The sequence below is a fragment of the Bos grunniens genome, chromosome 3 (genome assembly GCF_055505025.1).
Source record: "Bos grunniens cultivar Pamir isolate PY7600 chromosome 3, Bosgru_T2T1.0, whole genome shotgun sequence".
Taxonomy (NCBI): Eukaryota; Metazoa; Chordata; class Mammalia; order Artiodactyla; family Bovidae; genus Bos; species Bos grunniens.
Window position 1 is genome coordinate 71390797 of NC_141167.1, and position 20191 is coordinate 71410987.

The window sequence follows — 20191 nt, forward strand, 5'->3', positions numbered from 1 at the left end:
ACCTTGACAACCATGGCGACATAACTGGTACCTCTAGAGCTGAGTGACTATAAGTTGAATGCATGAATGATTGAATGATCTGTGTTTCAGTTTAGTTTAGAAATTAGGATCTCAATATGCTGACCTTTGAACCATGTGCTGCTTTCTATCCATACTTGAGTTTATGTCATATATTATACATCAGTGTGAAGAGATTGCTCTACTAAGAGCTGTCCCCAATATTTAGGATAGGCTTAGATATAGAACAATGTAAATAAAACCAGTTTCTATTTTCTATTTAGTTTTTATTTTCTCATACTTCGTTATCAGAATTTTCTCTTTCTGTGTTTCTGTTTAGTAACAGAAGAACCTAGGGAGCTCATCTTTTGTGCTGACCTATGGAAAGTAGAGACTACTGTTTGTTTTTGGTCGGCCATTGTTTAACTTTTGACGCTTTTGACTTCCCTGAGTGTTTTGTTTTTTTTTTAAGAGGATAATTGCTTTACAATGTTGTGTTAGTTTCTGCTGTACAACAGAAAGGCTCATCACCTTAACAAGAATTACAGTCTATTCCTGATTTTTGTATTAAATGTTTTGTTAAATGATGAAGCCAAACCTAATAAATAAAGCATAAAGCTCTTAAGAAAGAAAATAGAGACTTCCTTGGTGGGCCAGTGGCTAAGACTCAGCACTCCCAATGCAGAGGATGTGGGTTTGATCCCTGGTCAGGGAACTAAATCTCACATGCTACAACTAAAAGACCCCACATGTGTCAATTAAAAGACCCTACATGTGACAACGAAGGGCCTGCATGCACCACAACTAAGACCAGGTGCAACCAAATAATATTTTTAAAAAAGAAAATAAGTTCAAACCAGTTGTGTTAAACATTTTGATAGTGAACTTTCCAATGAAAAGGATTTAAAGATCTTCTTTAAACAACTATAAAGAATAAGAAGGTTGTTAATGATGTTGGCTGTATAGATCACTTAGTTAATCTCTTAGCTTTTTCATAATACCTTTAATATTTTTATTTCTAAGTTATTTGTAGCCATTTGAATTGTGTGGCAGTGTCTAAAATGAGATATAATGTTTATTTTATCATCCTAATGTTTAAAATATGGTCACATCAGATAAATTAAGCTGTTTATTTGAATCTAGGACTATGTTGTATAGTTCTTCAAGAATCTAATATTTAGAGGGAAAACAAGTTATCAACTTGCAGAAGAAAATTTCTCTGAAAAGTGTAATACTTAAATATGGGGCAATCTGTTCCTTCCTCGGTCTAAATTGAGCAAATAAAATAATTTTTCTCTTTTCTGTCTTCAACATACCAGAAAATACTCTTCTGAAAGATTTGCAGTTGCCTAGAAATCACATTGTTATGCCTATTGCATCCTAAATAGTAATGAATTGTTGAATATGTTCTTTGAGTATAGAGTATGAAGCTGATAATATAGATACAGAATACAGAGCCCCATTCACATCTTACGAACTGTGTATCCTTGACATGGTAAAGATAAAGCAAAAGTAGGAACTGGCATTTTTAAGAAATAAGATACTTTGTTCACTTTAATATCCATTGAAACTTGCTTGAATTTCTTCTCCTAGGGCCTTCAGGCGTAAATTCTTTCTTTAAATTTAAATTTATTTATTTTAATTGGAGGCTAATTACTTTACAATATTGTATTGGTTTTGCCATACATCAACATAAACCCACCACAGGCATACACGTGTTCCCCATCCTAAACCCTACTCCCACCTCCCTCCCGTACCATCCCTCTGGGTCATCCCAGTGCACTAGCCCCAAGCATCCTGAATCCTGCATCGAACCTGGACTGGCGATTCGTTTCTTATATGATATTATACATGTTTCAATGCCATTCTCCCAAATCATCCCACCCTTGCCCTCTCCCACAGAGTCCAAAAGACTCTTCTATACATCTGTGTCTCTTTTGCTCTCTCACATACAGGGTTATCGTTACCATCTTTCTAAATTCCATATATATGCGTTAGTATATATATGTAGTATTGGTGTAGTATAGTATTGGTGTTTTTCTTTTTGGCTTACTTCACTCTGTATAATAGGCTCCAGTTTCATCCACCTCATTAGAACTGATTCAAATGTATTCTTTTTAATGGCTGAGTAATACTCAATTGTGTGTATGTACCACAGCTTTCCTATCTATTCATCTGTTGATGGACATCTAGGTTGCTTCCATGTCCTGGCTATTATAAACAGTGCTGCAGTGAACATTGGGGTACATGTGTCTCTTTCAGTTCTGGTTTCCTCAGTGTGTATGCCCAGCAGTGAGATTGCTGGATCATAATGCAGTTCTATTTCCAGTTTTTTAAGGAATCTCCATGCTCTTCTCTGTAGTGGCTGTACTAGTTTGCATTCCCACCAACAGTGTAAGAGGGTTCCCTTTTCTTCACAGCCTCTCCAGCATTTATTGCTTGTAGACTTTTGGATAGCAGCCATTCTGACTGGCATGAAATAATACCTCATTGTGGTTTTGATTTGCATTTCTCTGATAATGAGTGATGTTGAGCATCTTTTCATGTGTTTGTTAGCCATCTGTATGTCTTTTGTGGAGAAATGTCTATTTAGTTCTTTGGCCCATTTTTTGATTGGGTCGTTTATTTTTCTGGAATTGAGCTGCAGGAGTTGCTTGTATATTTTTGAGATTAGTTGTTTGTCAGTTGCTTCATTTGCTATTATTTTCTCCCATTCCGAAGGCTGTCTTTTCACCTTGCTTATAGTTTCCTTTGTTGTGCAGAAGCTTTTAATTTTAATTAGGTCTCATTTGTTTATTTTTGCTTTTATTTCCAGTATTCTGGGAGGTGGGTCATAGAGGATCCTGCTGTGATTTATGTCAGGAGACTATTTTGCCTATGTTCTCCTCTAGGAGTTTTATAGTTTCTGGTCTTACGTTTAGATCTTTAATCCATTTTGAGTTTATTTTTGTGTATGGTGTTAGAAAGTGTTCTAGTTTCATTCTTTTACAAGTGGTTGACCAATTTTCCCAGCACCACTTGTTAAAGAGATTGTCTTTAATCCATTCTATATTCTTGCCTCCTTTGTCAAAGATAAGGTGTCCATAGGTGCGTGCATTTATCTCTGGGCTTTCTACTTGTTCCATTGATATATATTTCTGTCTTTGTGCCAGTACCATACTGTCTTGATGACTGTGGCCTTGTAGTAGAGCCTGAAGTCAGGCAGGTTGATTCCCCCAGTTCCATTCTTCTTTCTCAAGATTGCTTTGGCTATTCGAGGTTTTCTGTATTTTCATACAAACTGTGAAATTATTTGTTCTAGCTCTGTGAAAAATACCATTGGTAGCTTGATAGGGATTGCATTGAATCTATAGATTGCTTTGGGTAGTATACTCATTTTCACTATATTGATTCTTCCAATCCATGAACATGGTATATTTCTCCCTCTATTAGTGTCCTCTTTAATTTCTTTCACCACTGTTTTATAGTTTTCTATAAATAGGTCTTTAGTTTCTTTAGGTAGATATATTCCCAAGTATTTTATTCTTTTCGTCACAATGGTGAATGGAATTGTTTCCTTAATTTCTCTTTCTATTTTCTCATAATTAGTGTATAGGAATGCAGGGGATTTCTGTGTGTTGATTTTATATCCTGCAACTTTACTATATTCATTGCTTAGCTCTAGTAGTTTTCTGGTGGAGTCTTTAGGGTTTTCTATGTAGAGGATCATGTCATCTGCAAACAGTGAGAGTTTTACTTTTTCTTTTCCAATTTGGATTCCTTTTATTTCTTTTTCTGCTCTGATTGCTGTGGCCAAAACTTCCAAAACTATGTTGAATAGTAATGGTGAAAGTGGGCACCCTTGTCTTATTCCTGACTTTAGAGGGAATGCTTTCAATTTTTCACCATTGAGGATAATGTTTGCTGTGGGTTTGTCATATATAGCTTTTATTATGTTGAGGTATGTTCCTTCTATTCCTGCTTTCTGAAGAGTTTTTATCATAAATGGATGTTGAATTTTGTCAAAGGCTTTCTCTGCATCTATCGAGATAATCATATGGCTTTTATTTTTCAGTTTGTTAATGTGGTGTATTACATTGATTGATTTGCGGCTATTGAAGAATCCTTGCATCCCTGGGATAAAGCTCACTTGGTCATGGTGTATGATCTTTTTAATGTGTTGTTGGATTCTGATTGCTAGAATTTTGTTAAGGATTTTTGCATCTATGTTCATCAGTGATAAAAAAAATTGAAATCATTTCAAGCATCTTTTCTGACCACAATGCAGTAAGATTAGATCTCAATTACAGGAGAAAAACTATTAAAAATTCCAGCATATGGAGGCTGAATAACACGCTGCTGAATAACCAACAAATCACAGAAGAAATCAAAAAAGAAATCAAAATATCCATAGAAATGAATGAAAATGAAAACACAACAACCCAAAACCTGTGGGACACTGTAAAAGCAGTGCTAAGGGGAAAGTTCATAGCAATACAGGCATACCTCAAGAAACAAGAAAAAAGTCAAATAAATAACCTAACTCTACACCTAAAGCAACTAGAAAAGGAAGAAATGAAGAACCCCAGGGTTAGTGGAAGGAAAGAAATCTTAAAAATTAGGGCAGAAATAAATGCAAAAGAAACAGAAGAGACCATAGCAAAAATCAACAAAGCCAAAAGCTGGTTATTTGAAAGGATAAATAAAATTGACAAACCATGAACTAGACTCATCAAGAAACAAAGGGACAAAAATCAAATCAATAAAATTAGAAATGAAAATGGAGAGATCACAACAGACAACACAGAAATACAAAGGATCATAAGAGACTAGTATCAACAATTATATGCCAATAAAATGGACAACGTGGAAGAAATGGACAAATTCTTAGAAAAGTACAACTTTTCAAAACTGAACCAGGAAGAAATAGAAAATCTGTAACAGACCCATCACAAGCATGGAAATTGAAAATGTAATCAGAAATCTTCCAGCAAACAAAAGCCCAGGTCCATACAGCTTCACAGCTGAATTCTACCAAAAATTTAGAGAAGAGCTAACACCTATCCTACTCAAACTCTTCCAGAAAATTGCAGAGGAAGGTAAACTTCCAAACTCATTCTGTGAGGCCACCATCACCCTAATAAAAACCTGACAAAGATGCCAGGCATAAATTCTTAAGTCCTCTTATTTATTCTTAATTTATTTTACGATCTGCCACCAGTAGAGGTATATTGAGAATGAAGCATGTCCTTTAAAAAACAAATGCAGTATTCAGAATTTGTCTAATACCACTTGTACCTAATGTGAAATTTACTGTTTTAATCATTTCTAAGTGTATATTTCAGCTGTGTTAAGTATATTCATCCTTCTGTGATCAATCCTTAGAACTTAATCATCTTGAGAAACTGAAACTCTGTGTATTAACTCTCCATTTTCCCCTTCTTCTAGGCCCTGGCAATTCCACTTTCTGTTTCTGTGAAATTGACTACTCTAGGTACTGTATAAGTAAAATCATACAGTATTTGTTCTTTGGGGGATGGGTTTATTTCACTTCTATTGTTCAGTTGCTAAATTGTGTACATCTCCTTGCAACCTCATGGACTGCAGCATGCCAGACTTCCCTTCCTTCCCTCATGGACTGCAGCACGCCAGGGAAAGATGGATAGAGATCCATCACTATCTCTTGGAGTTTGCTGAAACTCATGTCCATTGAGACATACATGATGACATACAGTCATCTCATCCTCTGTCACCCCCGTCTCCTCCCAGCATCAGTCTTTCGCCCTCAGTCTTTCCCAGCATCAGGGTCTTTTCCAGTGAGTTGGCTCTTCGTGTCAGGTGGCCAAAGTATTTGAGCTTCAGCATCAGTCCTTCTAATGAGTATTCAGGGTTGCTTTACTTTAGGATTGACTGGTTTAGTCTCCTTGATGTCCAGGGAACTCTCAAGAGTCTTCTCTAGCACCACAGTTCAAAAGCATCAGTTCTTTGGCACTCAGCCTTCTTTATGGTCCAAGTCTCACATCTGTACATGACTACTGAAAAAACCATAACTTTGTACGGACCTTTGTTGGCAAAGTGATGTCTCTGCTGCTTTTTAATATGCTCTCTAGGCTTATCATAACTTTCTTCCAAAGAGCAAGCGTCTTTTAATTTCATGGCTGCGGTCACCATCCACAGTGATTCTGGAGCCCAAGAAAATAAAATCTGTCACTGTTTCCACTTTTTCCCTATCTATTTGCCTTGAAGTGATGGGACCAGATGCCATGATCTTAGTTTTTTGAATGTTGAGTTTTAAGCCAGCTTTTTCACTCTCCTCTTTCACTTTCATTAAGAGGCTCTTTAGTTCCTCTTCACATTCTGCCATTAGAGTGGTGTCATCTGTATAGCTGAGGTTGTTGATATTTTTCCTAACAGCCTTGATTCCAGCTTGTGATTCATCCAGCCTGGCATTTCAAATGATGTACCCTGGGTGGAAGTTAAATAAGCAGGGTGACCGTATACAGCCTTGACATACTCCTTTCCTGATTTTGAACCAGTCTGTGCTTCCATGTCTGGTTCTAACCAGGTTGCTTCTTGACCTGCATACAGGTTTCTCAGGAGGCAGGTAAGGTGGTCTAGTATTCCCATCTCTTTAAGAATTTCCCACAGTTTATTTCACTTAGCACAATGTTTTAAGGGTTTATCCGTGTTGGGAAGTATATCAGAATTTCCTTCCTTTTTAAGATTGAATATTATTCCATTGTATGGATAGTACCACATTCTCTTTATCCATTTATCTGTTGATAAGCATTTGGGTTTTTTCCACCTGTTTGGTATTGTGAATAGTGATTCTATGAGCATGGTGTCCAAATATCTGATTCCCTACTTTTAATTCTTTGTGTGTATACCTAGAAGAGGAATTGCTAGATCATATAGTAATTCTGTGTTTAATTTTTTGAGGAGTACCATACTGTTTTTTGCAGTGGGTGATCTAGTTTGCATCCCTACCAGTATGCAAGGGTTCTAATTTCTCTACATCCTTACCAGTGCTTATTATTTTCTGGATGATTCCTTCCTTACTACCTTCCTATACTCCTTCCAGCCTTCCTTCCTCCCTTTTTCCCTTTCTCCCTGCCTGTCTTTTTCTCCATCCACCTGCCCTTTTTGGCTTCTTTTTGTGTGTTGGCTTTATTCTTTCAGTGCAGACTGACTTTTTTGCTGCACATGGCAAGAAACATACTCACCAATTAAGTTTTATGTTTGAGAGATTCAAATCTCATTCTGGCCTCAAAGTTCTGGTACAAAACGTTTTCCATCTCTGGATCACTTAACTGAGACCCTCAAATAAGGTCATCTTTGTTAATCTGGCAACTCTTAAGCATGATAACTGTTAGAGGGAGGGAAATTAAGACAAAAGATCCTAGTCAGTCTCAGATATCTAATACTACCCTTTTGCCAGAAGAAATACGAAGTTGGTACAAAAGTTACTGCGGTTTTACATTGTTGAACTTTGCCATTTGATACTAGAATACATTCTTAAATGTTGGTATTATATATCACTTTAATACACTTTTCTTGCATTATGTTTTTTTTCTAATGACTTATTGCTGTTTTATATTTATTTTAGATTAGGGAAATGATGTTAGACAAAAAGCAAATTCAAGAGATTTTTTTTTTGAGTTCAAAATGGGTTATAAAGCAGTAGAGACAATTTGCAACATCAACAGCACATTTGGCCCAGGAACTGCTAACAAACGTTTATACAGGAAAATGGTAGTTCAAGAAGTTTGGCAAAGGAGATGAGAGCTTTTAAGATGAGGAGTGCTATGGCCAGCCATCAGAAGTTGACAGTGACCGATTGAAAACAATCATCAAAGCTGATCCTCTTAAAACTACATGAGAAGTTGCGAAAGAACTCAGTGTTGACCATGCTATGGTCGTTTGGCATTTGAAGCAAATTGGAATAGTGATAAAGTTCAGTAACCAGATGCCTCATGAGCTGACCACAAATGAAAAAAATCATCGTTTTGAAGTGTCATCTTCTCTTATTCTGTGCAACAACAACAATCCATTTCTCATTTGGATTGTGATGTGCAACAAAGTGGATTTTCTATGACAACTGGCAATGACAAACTCGAGGTTGGAGCGAGAAGAAGCTCCAAAGCACCTCCCAAAGCCAGACTTGCTCAAAAAAAGGTCATGGTCACTGGTGGTCTGCTGCCATTCTGATCCATTACAACTTTCTGAATCCTAGTGGAACCATTATATCTGAGAAGAATGCTCAGCAGATTGATGAGATGCACTGAAAACTGCAACGCCTACAGCCGGCATTGAAGAACTGGCCCAGTAGAATGGGCCCAGTTCTTCTCCACGACAATGCCCGACTGCATGTCAGAGAACCAGCTCTTAAAAAGTTGAGCAAATTTGGTTATGAAGTTTTGCCTCATCCACCATATTCACCTGACCTCTCGCAAAGCAACTACCACTTCTTCAAGCATCTCAACACTTTTTGCAGGCAAAACACTTCCATAACCAGAAGGAGGCAGAAAATGCTTTCCAAGAGTTCACTGAGTCTTGATGCATGGATTTTTATGCTACAGGAATAAACAAACTTCTTTCTCATTGGCAAAAATGTGTTGATTATAATGGCTCCTATTTTGATTAATAAAGATGTGTTTGAGCCTGAAAAAGAGAAAGTCGATCAGTCGTGTCCCACTCTTTGCAACCCCATGGACTAAACAGTTCATAGAATTATCTAGGCCAGAATACTGGAGTGGGTAGCCGTTCCCTTCTCCAGGGAATCTTCCCAACCCAGGGATCGAACCCAGGTCTCCTGCATTGCAGGCAGATTCTTTGCCACAAAGGAAGCCCAAAAATACTGGAGTGGGTAGCCTAACCCTTCGCCAGCAGATCTTCCTGACCCAGGAATTAAACTGGGGTATCCTGCATTGCAGATGTATTCTTTACCAATTGAGCTATCAGGGAAGCTCAGTTTGAGTGTTTGAGGCTAGTTATAATGATTTAAAATTCATGGTCTGAAGCTGCAGTTACTTTCTACCAACCTGATAGTATGATTTGTTCACCCTTTACAAATGATATGGTATTTATCACCTGTTAAACAGCAATTGGAACTTGTTTTTGTTAGTTGCTCAGTCCTGTCTGACCCTTTGCAACCCCGTGGACTGCAGCATGCCAGGCTTCCCTGTCCCACACTATCTCCCAGAGTTTGCTCAAACTCATGTTCATCGAATCAGTGATGCCTTCCAGCCATCTCATCCTCTGTCATCCTCTTCTCCTGCCTTCAGTCTTTCCTAGCATCAGGGTCTTTTCCAATAAGTCAACTCTTTGTATCAGGGAGCCAAAGAATTGGAGCTTCAGCATCTGTCCTTCCAGTGGATATTCAGGATTGATTTCCTTTAGGATTGACTGGTTTGATCTTGTTGTCTAGGGGACTCTCAAGAGTCTCTTCTCCAGCACCACAACTGAAAGCATCAATTCTTCGGTGCTGAGCCTTCTTTATGGTCCAACTCTCACATCTGTACATGACTACTGGAAAAACCATAGCTTTGACTATATGCACCTGTAGGCAAAGTGATGTCTCTGCTTTTTAATATGCCATCTAGGTTTGTCATAGATTTTCTTCCAAGGAGCAAGTGTTGTTTAATTTCATGGCTGCAAGTCACCATCTGCAGTGATTCTGTAGCCCATGAAAATAAAGTCTGTCACTATTTGCATTTTTCGCCATCTGTTTGCCATGAAGTGATGAGAACGGATACCATGATCTAAGTTTTTTGAATGTTGAGTTTTAAGCCAGCTTTTTCACTCTTCTCTTTCACTTTTATCAAGAGTCTCTTTAGTTTCTCTTTGTTTTCTGCCGTTAGGATGGTGTCATGGGCATATCTGAGGTTATTGATATTTCTCCCGGCAATCTTGATTCCAGCTTGAGCTTTATCCAGGCCCACATTTTGCATGATGTACTCTGCATATAAGTTAAAATTAGCATGGTGACAATATACAGCCTTGACATACTCCTTTCCCAATTTGGAACCAGGCCGTTGTTCCATATCTGGTTCTAACTGTTGCTTCTTGACCTGCATCAGGTTTTGCAGGAGGCAGATAAGGTGGTCTGATATTCCCATATTCAAGAATTCTCCACAGCTTGTTTTGATCCACATAGTCAAAGACTTTAGCTTAGTCTGTGAAGCAGAAGTAGATGTTTTTCTGGAATTCCCTTGCTTTTTCTATGATCCAGCAGATGTTGTCAATTTGATCTCTGGTTCCTCTGCCTTTTCTTAATCCAAGTTGTACATCTGGAAGTTCTCAGTTCACATACTGTTGAAGCCTGCCTTGAAGGATTTTGAGCATTACCTTGCTAGAATGTGAAATGAGTGCAGTTGTGTGGTAGTTTGAACATTGTTTGGCATTGCCCTTCTTTGGAATTGGGATGAAAACTGACCTTTTCCAGTCCTGTGGTCGCTGCTGAGTTTTCCAAATTTGCTGGCATATTGAGTGCAGCACTTGCACAGCATCATCTTTTAGGATTTGAAAGAGCTCAGCTGGAATTCCATCACCTCCATTAGCTTTGTTGTAGTGATGCTTCCTAAGACCCACTTGACTTCAGACTCCAGGGTGTCTGGTTCTAGGTGAGTGATCACACCATTGTCGTTATCCAGGTCATTAAGACCTTTTTTGTACAGTTTTTTGTATTCTTGCCGCCTCCTCTTAATCTCTTCTGTTCTGTTAGGTCCTTACCATTTCTGTCCTTTATTGTGCCCATCTTTGCATGAAATGTTCCCTTGGTATCTCTTAATTTTCTTGAAGAGGTCTCTAGTCTTTCCCATTCTGTTGTTTTCCTCTGTTTCTTTGCATGGCACACTTAGGAAGGCTTTCTTATCTCTCCTTGCTATTCTTTGGAACTCTGCATTCAGATGGGTATATCTTTCCTTTTCTCTTTACCCTTCGCTTTTCTTTTCTCAGCTATTTGTAAGGCCTCCTCAGACAGCCATTTTGCTTTTTTGCATTTCTTTTTCTCGGGGATGGTTTTGATTACCCCCTTCTGTACAGTGTTACAGACCTCCATTATAGTGCTTCAGACACTCTGTCTCAGATCTAATCCTTTGAATCTATTTGTCACTTCCACTGTAAAATCATAAAGGATTTGATTTAGGTCATACCTGAGTGACCTAGTGGTTTTCCCTACTTTCTTAAATTTAAGTATGAATTTTGTGATAAGGAGCTGATCTGAGCCACAGTCAGCTCCAGGTCTTGTTTTTGCTGACTGTACGGCTTATCCATCTTCAGCTGCAAAGAATATAATCAGTCTGATTTTGGTATTGACCATCTGGTGATGTCCATGTGTTGAGTTATCTCTTGTGTTGTTGGAAGAGAATGTTTGCTATGACCAGTGTGTTCTCTTGGCAAAACTTTGTTAGCCTTTGCACCGCTTCATTTTATTCCAAGGCCATACTTTCCTGTTACTCCAGATATCTCTTGACTTCCTACTTTTGCATTCTAGACCCCTGTGATGAAAAGGACATCTTTGTTTGGTGTTAGTTCTAGAAGGTCTTTTAGGTCTTCATAGAACTGTTTAACTTCAGCTTCTTCTGCATCAGTGATTGGGACATAGACTTGGATTACTGGATATTGAATGGTTTGCCTTGGAAAGCAACTGAGATCATTCTGTCCTTTTTGAGATTGCATCCAAGAACTGCATATTGGACTCTCTTGTTGAGTATGAGGGCTACTCCATTTCTTTTAAGGGATTCTTGCCCACAGTAGTAGATATAGTGGTCATCTGAATTAAATCCACCCATTCCCGTCAGTTTTAGTTCACTGATTCCTAAAATGTCAGTGTTCACTCTTGCCATCTCCTGTTTGACCACTTCCAATTTACCTTGATTAATGGACCTAACATTCCAGGTTCCAATGGAATATTGAATTAAAACTCAGAGCCTCTCAGATGTTGAAACATTAAAAATGTAAAAGTGATTTATGTGCCTTAAACATTTTTTTTACATTTTACTACTTTCAGAACTGTGAAATGCAGTTTAAATAAAAGTGAATTAATGTTTTTAGAAATTATTTGGAAAGCTTATAATTTTCACTGAAGTTCAACTATAAACATGACAAAACTAGAATGGATAAATATTAAAATCCAGAATTTAAATATAAGTTAAGTAGTATGATATATTTAATACCACATAGAATATATAGGGAATACTGTAATTTTTAGAGAAGCCCATTAAATTTAGAAGCCTTCTCAGACTACTGAAGAGTATTAGTTTTTCTGTGTCCGTGATGCATGATCCTAAGGTACTGAGAAAACATGAATGAAAGACACATGCATCAAAGCAAAGTAGTAGCTTATCTATGACATCTATTATAACATATATCTGTATAAACCTTTAATTCCTGATTTATAACACAATACTCAAAACGTGTTACATATAAAAACTACTTTTCATAATTGGTTGTTTGGAGAGTCTCTGAATTTAGAAGAATGGGAAATTTTTTTCATAAACAGCCTAGGGAAACTGACACTAAGGGCAGATTTTTAGAAAATTTTTATTTTATATTGGAGTATAGTTGATTAACAATGTTGTATTAGTTTCAAGTGTACAGCACAGTGATTCAGTTACACATACAAATGTATCCATTCTTTTCCTTTTCCATTTAGTTTATTACAGAGTATTGAGCTGAGTTCCCTGTACTATAAAGTAGGTACTTATTGGCTATCTACTTTAAATATAGCATTGTGTACCTGTCAATCTCAAACTCCCAATCTATCCCACCCCCTCCCTTTTCTCTCCTGGTAACTATAAGTTTTTCTCTTAAGTCTGTGACTCTGTGTCTGTTTTGTAAAGAAGTCTTTTGTAATAAGCGATATCATATGATATATGTCTTTCTTTGTCCTCCTTTTAGTATGATAATCTTCAGGTCTATCCATGTTGCTACAACTGGCATTATTTCATTATTTTTAATGGCTGAGTAATACTCTGGGGGGGGGGTGTATAAACTTTATCCATTCATCTGTCGGTGGATATTTAGGTTGCTTCCATGCCTTAGCTATTGTAAACAGTGCTGCAGAGAACACTGAGGTGCATGTATTCGTTCAAACCATGTTCTTCTCTGGATATATGCTCAGGAGTGGGATTGCTATATCATATGGTAGCTCAGTTTTCAGTTTCTTAAGGAACCATACTGTTCTCCATAGTAACTGCACCAATTTACATTCTCACTAACAGTGTCGGAGAGTTCTAAGGGCAGACTTCTTGAGAGAGATTAATTGCCTAAAGTATTTTTAGTTTAGGAGCAACGTGCATGTTTTACCCTTACATACTTAACGTAAGCCAGAGATTTATTTGACCTAATAAGCGTATTATGTTAAAAATTCAAAGCAGGGATTTGTAGGACTTAGTAACCAATCACACCTTGGAATGAATTTTTGCTGACTTCAGACTGTTTTCTTAGAAAGCCCAACTGAGATCAGATGCTTTGAGGAACATCTTTTTTTTGCGGGGATAAATTCTCTTGGTATGCTTTTATCATACTTTTTTTTTAATTAGAAAAATTGTAATACATTAAATATGAATCACTTCTCAGTCCCCCTCCCTAGAAATATTAGTAATTTGTTGTGTCGTCATCTCCTAGCAGAAGTTTTGATTTAGTGGACTACAAGAACATTTTGAATTATGCTATAGTTTCTCTAATGGCAGGGTTCACTTGGATGGAGTCTTTATTGTCTTATATATGGTTTCTAAGGGCTTTACTGGTCCTTGGGAAGAGTTGCCTGTAGGTGGGTAACTTTTACAGAAGAGATGCAAGAGCAATTTTTAAAAATTGCTGAGTTTTAAGCCGGCATGCTCAAAAGGTAAACGTATTATTACTTTCTTCTTCCCCTTCCCTCTTGTGGTATAGATGCTCTTCCCCAGAAGCTAGAGATCAAATTAGTGTTGTTTAGGCTATGTTTAAAGTATGAGTATCTTAAGACTTTAGTGTTAATGTCTGTGGCAGTAGCCATAGTCTTTCAAGTGTCAGAAGCCCAAATTATATTGGTTTAAGCAAAGAAAAAAATGTATGGCTTATGTAACTGAAAAGTTTAGGGATCTGGGTACTCAGAAAAGTAAGAATTTCTTTTTCTCCTGATTTTTCTATCCTCTCTGTTGATATAATCCCCAAGTAGCCTCTTTAGGGTTGTGTCCTATCAATTTAACTTTAGAATAAAGAGAACATATTGATAAACAACAAGGACCTACTTACTGTGTAGCATAGGGAACTCAGTGCTATATTCTATAATAATCTAAATGGTAAAAGAATTTGAATGAGAATAGATACATTTAAAGTTATAACTGGGCTTCCCTGGTGGCTCAGATGTAAAAGACTCTGCCTGCAGTGTCAAGAGACCTGGGTTCGATCCCTGGGTCAGGAAGATCCCCTGGAGAAAGAAATGGTAACTGAATCACTTTGCTCTGCACCTGAAACTAAAACCACATTGTTAATCAACTGCACTCCAATATAAAATAAAAATTTTAAAAGAGAACATCTCTTACCAAGAATTTCAGGAGAAATTTTAGGATTGACTTTGGCATGGATTTATGGATCTGAAAGTGTTCCTGTGGGACTTTCCTCATGGTCCAGTGGTTAAGACTGTGCTTCCACTGCAGCAGGCCTAGGTTCAATCCCTGGTGGGGGGAACTAAGATCCCACATGCCATAGGATGTGGCCAAAAAAAGAAAAAGGTGTTCCTGAACTGTTACATGTGGCCAGCACACCACAACTACATAGGCATGACAATAGAGGAGCTGTAGTTTAGGATATACTCAGTTGTACTAGAATAATAACTCCCAAATCTCATGGGCTAAGCAGAAAAAGCTTATTTCTTGCTCATGCAGTCAGCCACAAGGCTAGGTGATAATGCTCTAGTAGTCCATGTGGTAACTGAAGAATTCACATTATTTTCATCTTTATCTTAACATGAAACTTCCACAGTTCTTCTGCAGAGAATGAGGAAGCCCGAGGTATGAGCCATAAAGCTTTAGCTTGGTATTTACACAAAAGTTACAGCCCATTATACAGAATTAGCCACAACTGGAAGTGGGCTGGAAAATGTATGAAATAACAAGGTTTTTTTGGTGAGCAGAAATGTGTCTGCTACAAACTGTTACAGAATAAAATAGCATAGTAAGTGATGTAGGTATGCAAAGACAGTGTGTTGATTATAACCTGTAATTCTAAATAATGCTTAAAATGCTGATATACAAAAAACTGTTCACAATTTGACACTACTTGCTCTTTGGAATGTTCTTTGCCCAAATTTGACTTGTTTTTGTTTAAAGTAATTTATGGATTCATGGTTTAAAATCACTGACTTTAAAAGTAATTTCTGGAATGCAATCAATTTATAGGTTGGAGACTGTAGTTATAACCATAATACCATAAATTAATCAATTACCTCATAATTGCTAATTTCCATGAATATTATAGTTTCAGTTTCAATTCAGTTTAGTCTCTCAGTCGTGTCCAACTCTGCAACCCCATGAATCGCAGCACGCCAGGCCTCCCTGTTCATCACCATATCCCGGAGTTCACTCAAACTCACATCCATCGAGTCGGTGATGCCATCCAGCCGTCTCATCCTCTGTAGTATATCTCAAATTATTTGTGATAACGGACTAGATTCTTTTAAAGTGTCTACTGATGCTTTTATAAAATACAAAAAGTTTTGAATACTTGAAAAATGATGTAAAAAGAGACATGAAATGCCCTACATTTTTTGCTGTTGGATTCAACATTTATAAAATTACTCTCAACTTCTGTACTTAGCTTGTTGTGGATCGGTAATGAAGAGTAAGTGGACTTTTACTTAGTCTATGGATCATGTTTTGAGGAGCATGCTATAAAGGACTGTGGTTAGTGCTTTGCAAATACTGTCTCCTTTAATTCTCATATATGGGGTAGAGGTTACTGTTACCATCATTTATAGAAAACGGGGCATAGAGAGGGGTTTTATGTGACCCATGTAGTCCAGTTTGACTCCAGAGTCCGTGTGCTTGTCTGCCTCTGATTTTGCAGAGATGAAATGATAGATGATCATGTTACTGTGTTAATTACTTTACATCATTAAATTCTTGGTTTAATGAAATTGGAGACTTTTAGAATGTAAGTCAATTTCGACAACAGCATTTTTAACAAATTTTAAAAAATCTTCCTGTAGAAATCTGGTTAAGAAGTACTGTCCCAAACGTTCCTCCAAAGATGAAGAGCCAAGGTAAATTATATACCTATTTATTATTGCTTATGAAAATTTAAAAGAGTATATTTTTGTTATTTAGTAAAATAAATATTATACTATTAGCTTTTTATAAAAATTTTAACAAGATTTGTATCATAATAAAAAATTATGTTTATGACAGAGGAAAGTACTATTTTTTCTTATGAGAATGCATATTTCAGTGGGCTTGATGATAGCTTTTTAGGATAGTTGATGTATGAGTTCTAAGTAATAGGTGGATTGGGACTCCACTTGAATGAATGTAGTCTCCAGAAGAGAAGGGTATTTTTTTCCATACTTTATTTTGTAGTTGTCAGCTTGTTAGATTCTTGATTTTTCTTTTACAAATAGTAAAACAATTTAGCTGGTTGGGTTAAAGGGGTAATGAAAAGGAATAGGTTTTCAGAGTAATTTTGGAACTCTGAATAAATGTTTAGGGATTGCCTACAAGCTTTCTGGCATTCTTACACACGGGGATACGTGGATGGTTGTAAAATGCAGAAACAAAAAGAAACTGGATGGTTGTAAAATGCAGAAACAAAGACTAAACTTAAAACAACTTTGTGTATGATTGTCAGTTATTTAGAGGAGTCTTTGGTTTAGTGTTAATGGAGTCCTGTCTGAGCTGTGTGCCTTCAGCTTACATAAGAGCGTTCTGGCAGTGTATTCAAGTAGATCTATACATTTTAATAGAGTTATTTTCTTTGTCTCTCTCCTTCCCTCCACACACATTTCTTTTTACCCTTATTTCTGCCCCTTCTTACCCTCTGTGGTGCCAACCAAAGTGGCACCTCACTTCCATTCAGGATGTGGGCAGGCATACAGGCAGCTGTGTCCAGAGCTGATAGCAAAATTGTTTGTAGATCACCCATCGAGATGCATTTGAGTGGTATGATTGGCAGGTTCTGTCCTGGAGAGCAAGGACATCATCTCTGCCACAGGCTCAGCTGCCAAGCCTAGGAATCCAACCAAGTTCATTCCCAAGCTCAGGCCAGTCAGTTGGCAACGTAAGAGATTCCAGTATGCCAAAAGAGCCTGCAGGTAGTATTCTTATTATTTTTTGACCCCCAAATCCTTTTATTGATAAATTATGACTACCTGGAAATATATAAACATGTACAACTTGAGCTTAAGGCAGAGCTTAATTTAGAGCTAGTAGCTGAGATTTAGGATGCATATGTTAAAATTGGTTAAGTGTCAGGTTTGATCTGTATCTCACAAAAATATTTGTAATGAGAATAAAAATAAGTTTTGCCATTTTTAATGTTTTTGTCAGGTTTACTTCGTGTATAGCCTTTTTTAACATCCTTAACGAGTTAAATGACTATGCAGGACAGCGAGAAGTAGTAGCAGAAGAAATGGCCCACAGAGTTTATGGTGAATTAATGAGATATGCTCATGATCTGAAAACTGAAAGAAAAATGGTAATTTTTTTGTCATTTTTATACAGTTATAATAGCATATAATGTTTTCACAGAAATGAAGTAATTACTTTGCCTTTTAAAATTATGTATGTTCATTCAGCATGAACTGGTTTTCTATTTCACTACATTTCTTCTAGCTTAAATTATCTCAAGACATTCTTGCTAATTTGTGATCATTTTGGATTTAAGACTGAGGTTTGGTAAACTCTAGCCAGCATGCCAACTCTAGCTTACTGCCTGTTTTTGTTTCCTAGTTAGCATGAGCTCAGAATGGTTTTTACATTTTTAGATAGTTACTTACATATTGCGGGTGGCCACTTTTGCATTACATTAGCAGAGTTGAATATTTGCAAGAGACCACGTGGTTTCCGACACCTAAAATATTTATCTGACCCATTATAAAAAACTTTTTCTACCCCTATTCTCTATAATCATGTATTTTTCTAGAGATTATATGTCTTAAAAATTATATTTGAAGTATTTAAATAATATTCTAGGAAATGCATTTTAGAGAGTTTTTGTCTTCCTGAGTCTTGATAAAGTTACATAATTAGTACCTTGAAAGTAAATTAAGTGAAAAGTCTTTTGGGAGAGGCCTTTAGACTTTAATTGGTGTTTAAATGTAATTTTAAAATTTGTGTTTTTTTGGTTGTTATCACCTTTAGCATCTTCAAGAGGGACGAAAAGCTCAGCAATACCTCGACATGTGTTGGAAACAGATGGATAATGTGAGTTATAATGTTTTCATGTTTGACATAAATTTTCGTAGACTGATTTAGCCCTGAATTCTCTTATGTGTGTTCGTGCTCAGTTGCTCGTTGGTGTCCAACTCTTTGCAACCCCATGGACTGGAGCCTGTCAGGCTCCTCTGTCCTTGAAATTTTTCATGCAGGAATACTCGAGTGGGTTGCCATTTCGTACTTGAGGAAATCTTCCCGCCCCAAGAAACAAACCCATGTCTCCTGTCATTGGCAGGCAGAGTCTTTACTACTGTGTCACCTGGGAAGCCAAGTTCTCTTGTTTCTTATCTATTTGAGTTTAATATTTCTCATTGTAGTAGTATTCTTAATTTGACACTGATGTAAATAGAGAATGTGAGATCAGTGTGTCCATTTTCCTTTTTTTTTTTTCCCTGTATGGTTCTGTACTTTGTAACAACTCTGTAATCTTCAGGTATTTGTAGACATTTAGGAAGATTCTTTTTGTCTTTGCAGTTGTTATTGTAAAGTATTGGTAGAGGATAGAAATAATAAGGAAATAGTGATATATCTTAGAAGACCATTTGACTGAGACAAAGAGAACCTGGGTTCTAGTTCGCCTTTCCCTTAGCATCTGATTTTTTTCATGACTTCATCTTTAGTAAATGAAAAATGAAGACAGCAGACTAGATAATATAAAATGTTTCTTCCAGTTCACTGGATCTCTAATAATGTAAATGTAAGATTCTAATCAGTGCTGATTGAGAATTCTTAGGTATATTAATAGTCTGTTTTGATTTTTGTTTTGATTTTATTTCTGATTGGTTGCAGCAAGACTTTAAGGGACTGTTTACATTTATTAAATTTAAAATTGCCTTAACTAGCATCCTTAGTACTGCCACCTAATGAGTGTGTATGTGTGTGTGTCTTTCATTTGCACAAAATAACAAACTCCTACACTCAGGAGTTATTGGTTCCTTTAAAGACTGGAGTTGACACAAATCATTCCTGTTGATATGTGCTGATTTACCTTTAGAATAATTGTTACTAAGCATAGTTGTAAGAGTCATAAGAAAGCATCAAAAAATGTAGGAGAGATTTAAGACATTGACAGTATTATGAAATAAAGGTGAGTTCAGCTCAACTCAGGTATATTGAAGATACCCACAATATGTATTGAGTTTGATACAAAAGCAAATATGATAATGATCTTGTTTTTGTGGAACCTACAGTATAGTGAGAGACACACAAATACAATTTTTGTGTAATATGGAGAAATATATGCAGGATTCATTTTCTAGTCCCATGTCTTCATGTCTAATCAAGGAAATGAAATTGTAAAATGTCTAACACATTTGAAATAATTGACAGGAGATTTAAAGAACTAGCAGGGGTAGGTTGAATTAGTGATGGAGTATTGAATATTGAGGGAAAAAAATTGACAGTTGTTATTGCTGGGAGAAATATCAATAACCTCAGATATGCAGATGACACCACCCTTATGGCAGAAAGTGAAGAGGAACTCAAAAGCCTCTTGATGAAAGTGAAAGTGGAGAGGGAAAAAGTTGGCTTAAAGCTCAACATTCAGAAAACGAAGACCATGGCATCCGGTCCCATCACTTCATGGGAAATAGATGGGGAAACAGTGGAAACAGTGTCAGACTTTATTTTTCTGGGCTCCAAAATCGCTGCAGATGGTGACTGCAGCCATGAAATTAAAAGATGCTTGCCCCTTGGAAGGAAAGTTATGACCAACATGGATTGCATATTCAAAAGCAGAGACATTACTTTGCCAACAAAGGTCCGTCTAGTCAAGGCTATGGTTTTTCCAGTGGTCATGTATG

The 20191-nt window shown here is 36.9% G+C and overlaps 1 protein-coding gene across 5 annotated transcripts in view; it reads left to right on the forward strand.

Annotated features, from left to right (window-relative positions):
• The window catches only part of FNBP1L (formin binding protein 1 like), a 118940-nt gene that overhangs the window by 59802 nt on the left and 38947 nt on the right, over window positions 1-20191 (forward strand). For all 5 annotated transcript variants that reach the window (XM_086391279.1, XM_086391282.1, XM_086391278.1 and 2 more), the window contains exons 3-5: window positions 16169-16222; window positions 17502-17649; window positions 18315-18377. In XM_086391279.1, coding sequence (XP_086247405.1) covers window positions 16169-16222; window positions 17502-17649; window positions 18315-18377 — 265 coding nt within the window. The remainder of the gene's footprint in view (window positions 1-16168; window positions 16223-17501; window positions 17650-18314; window positions 18378-20191) is intronic.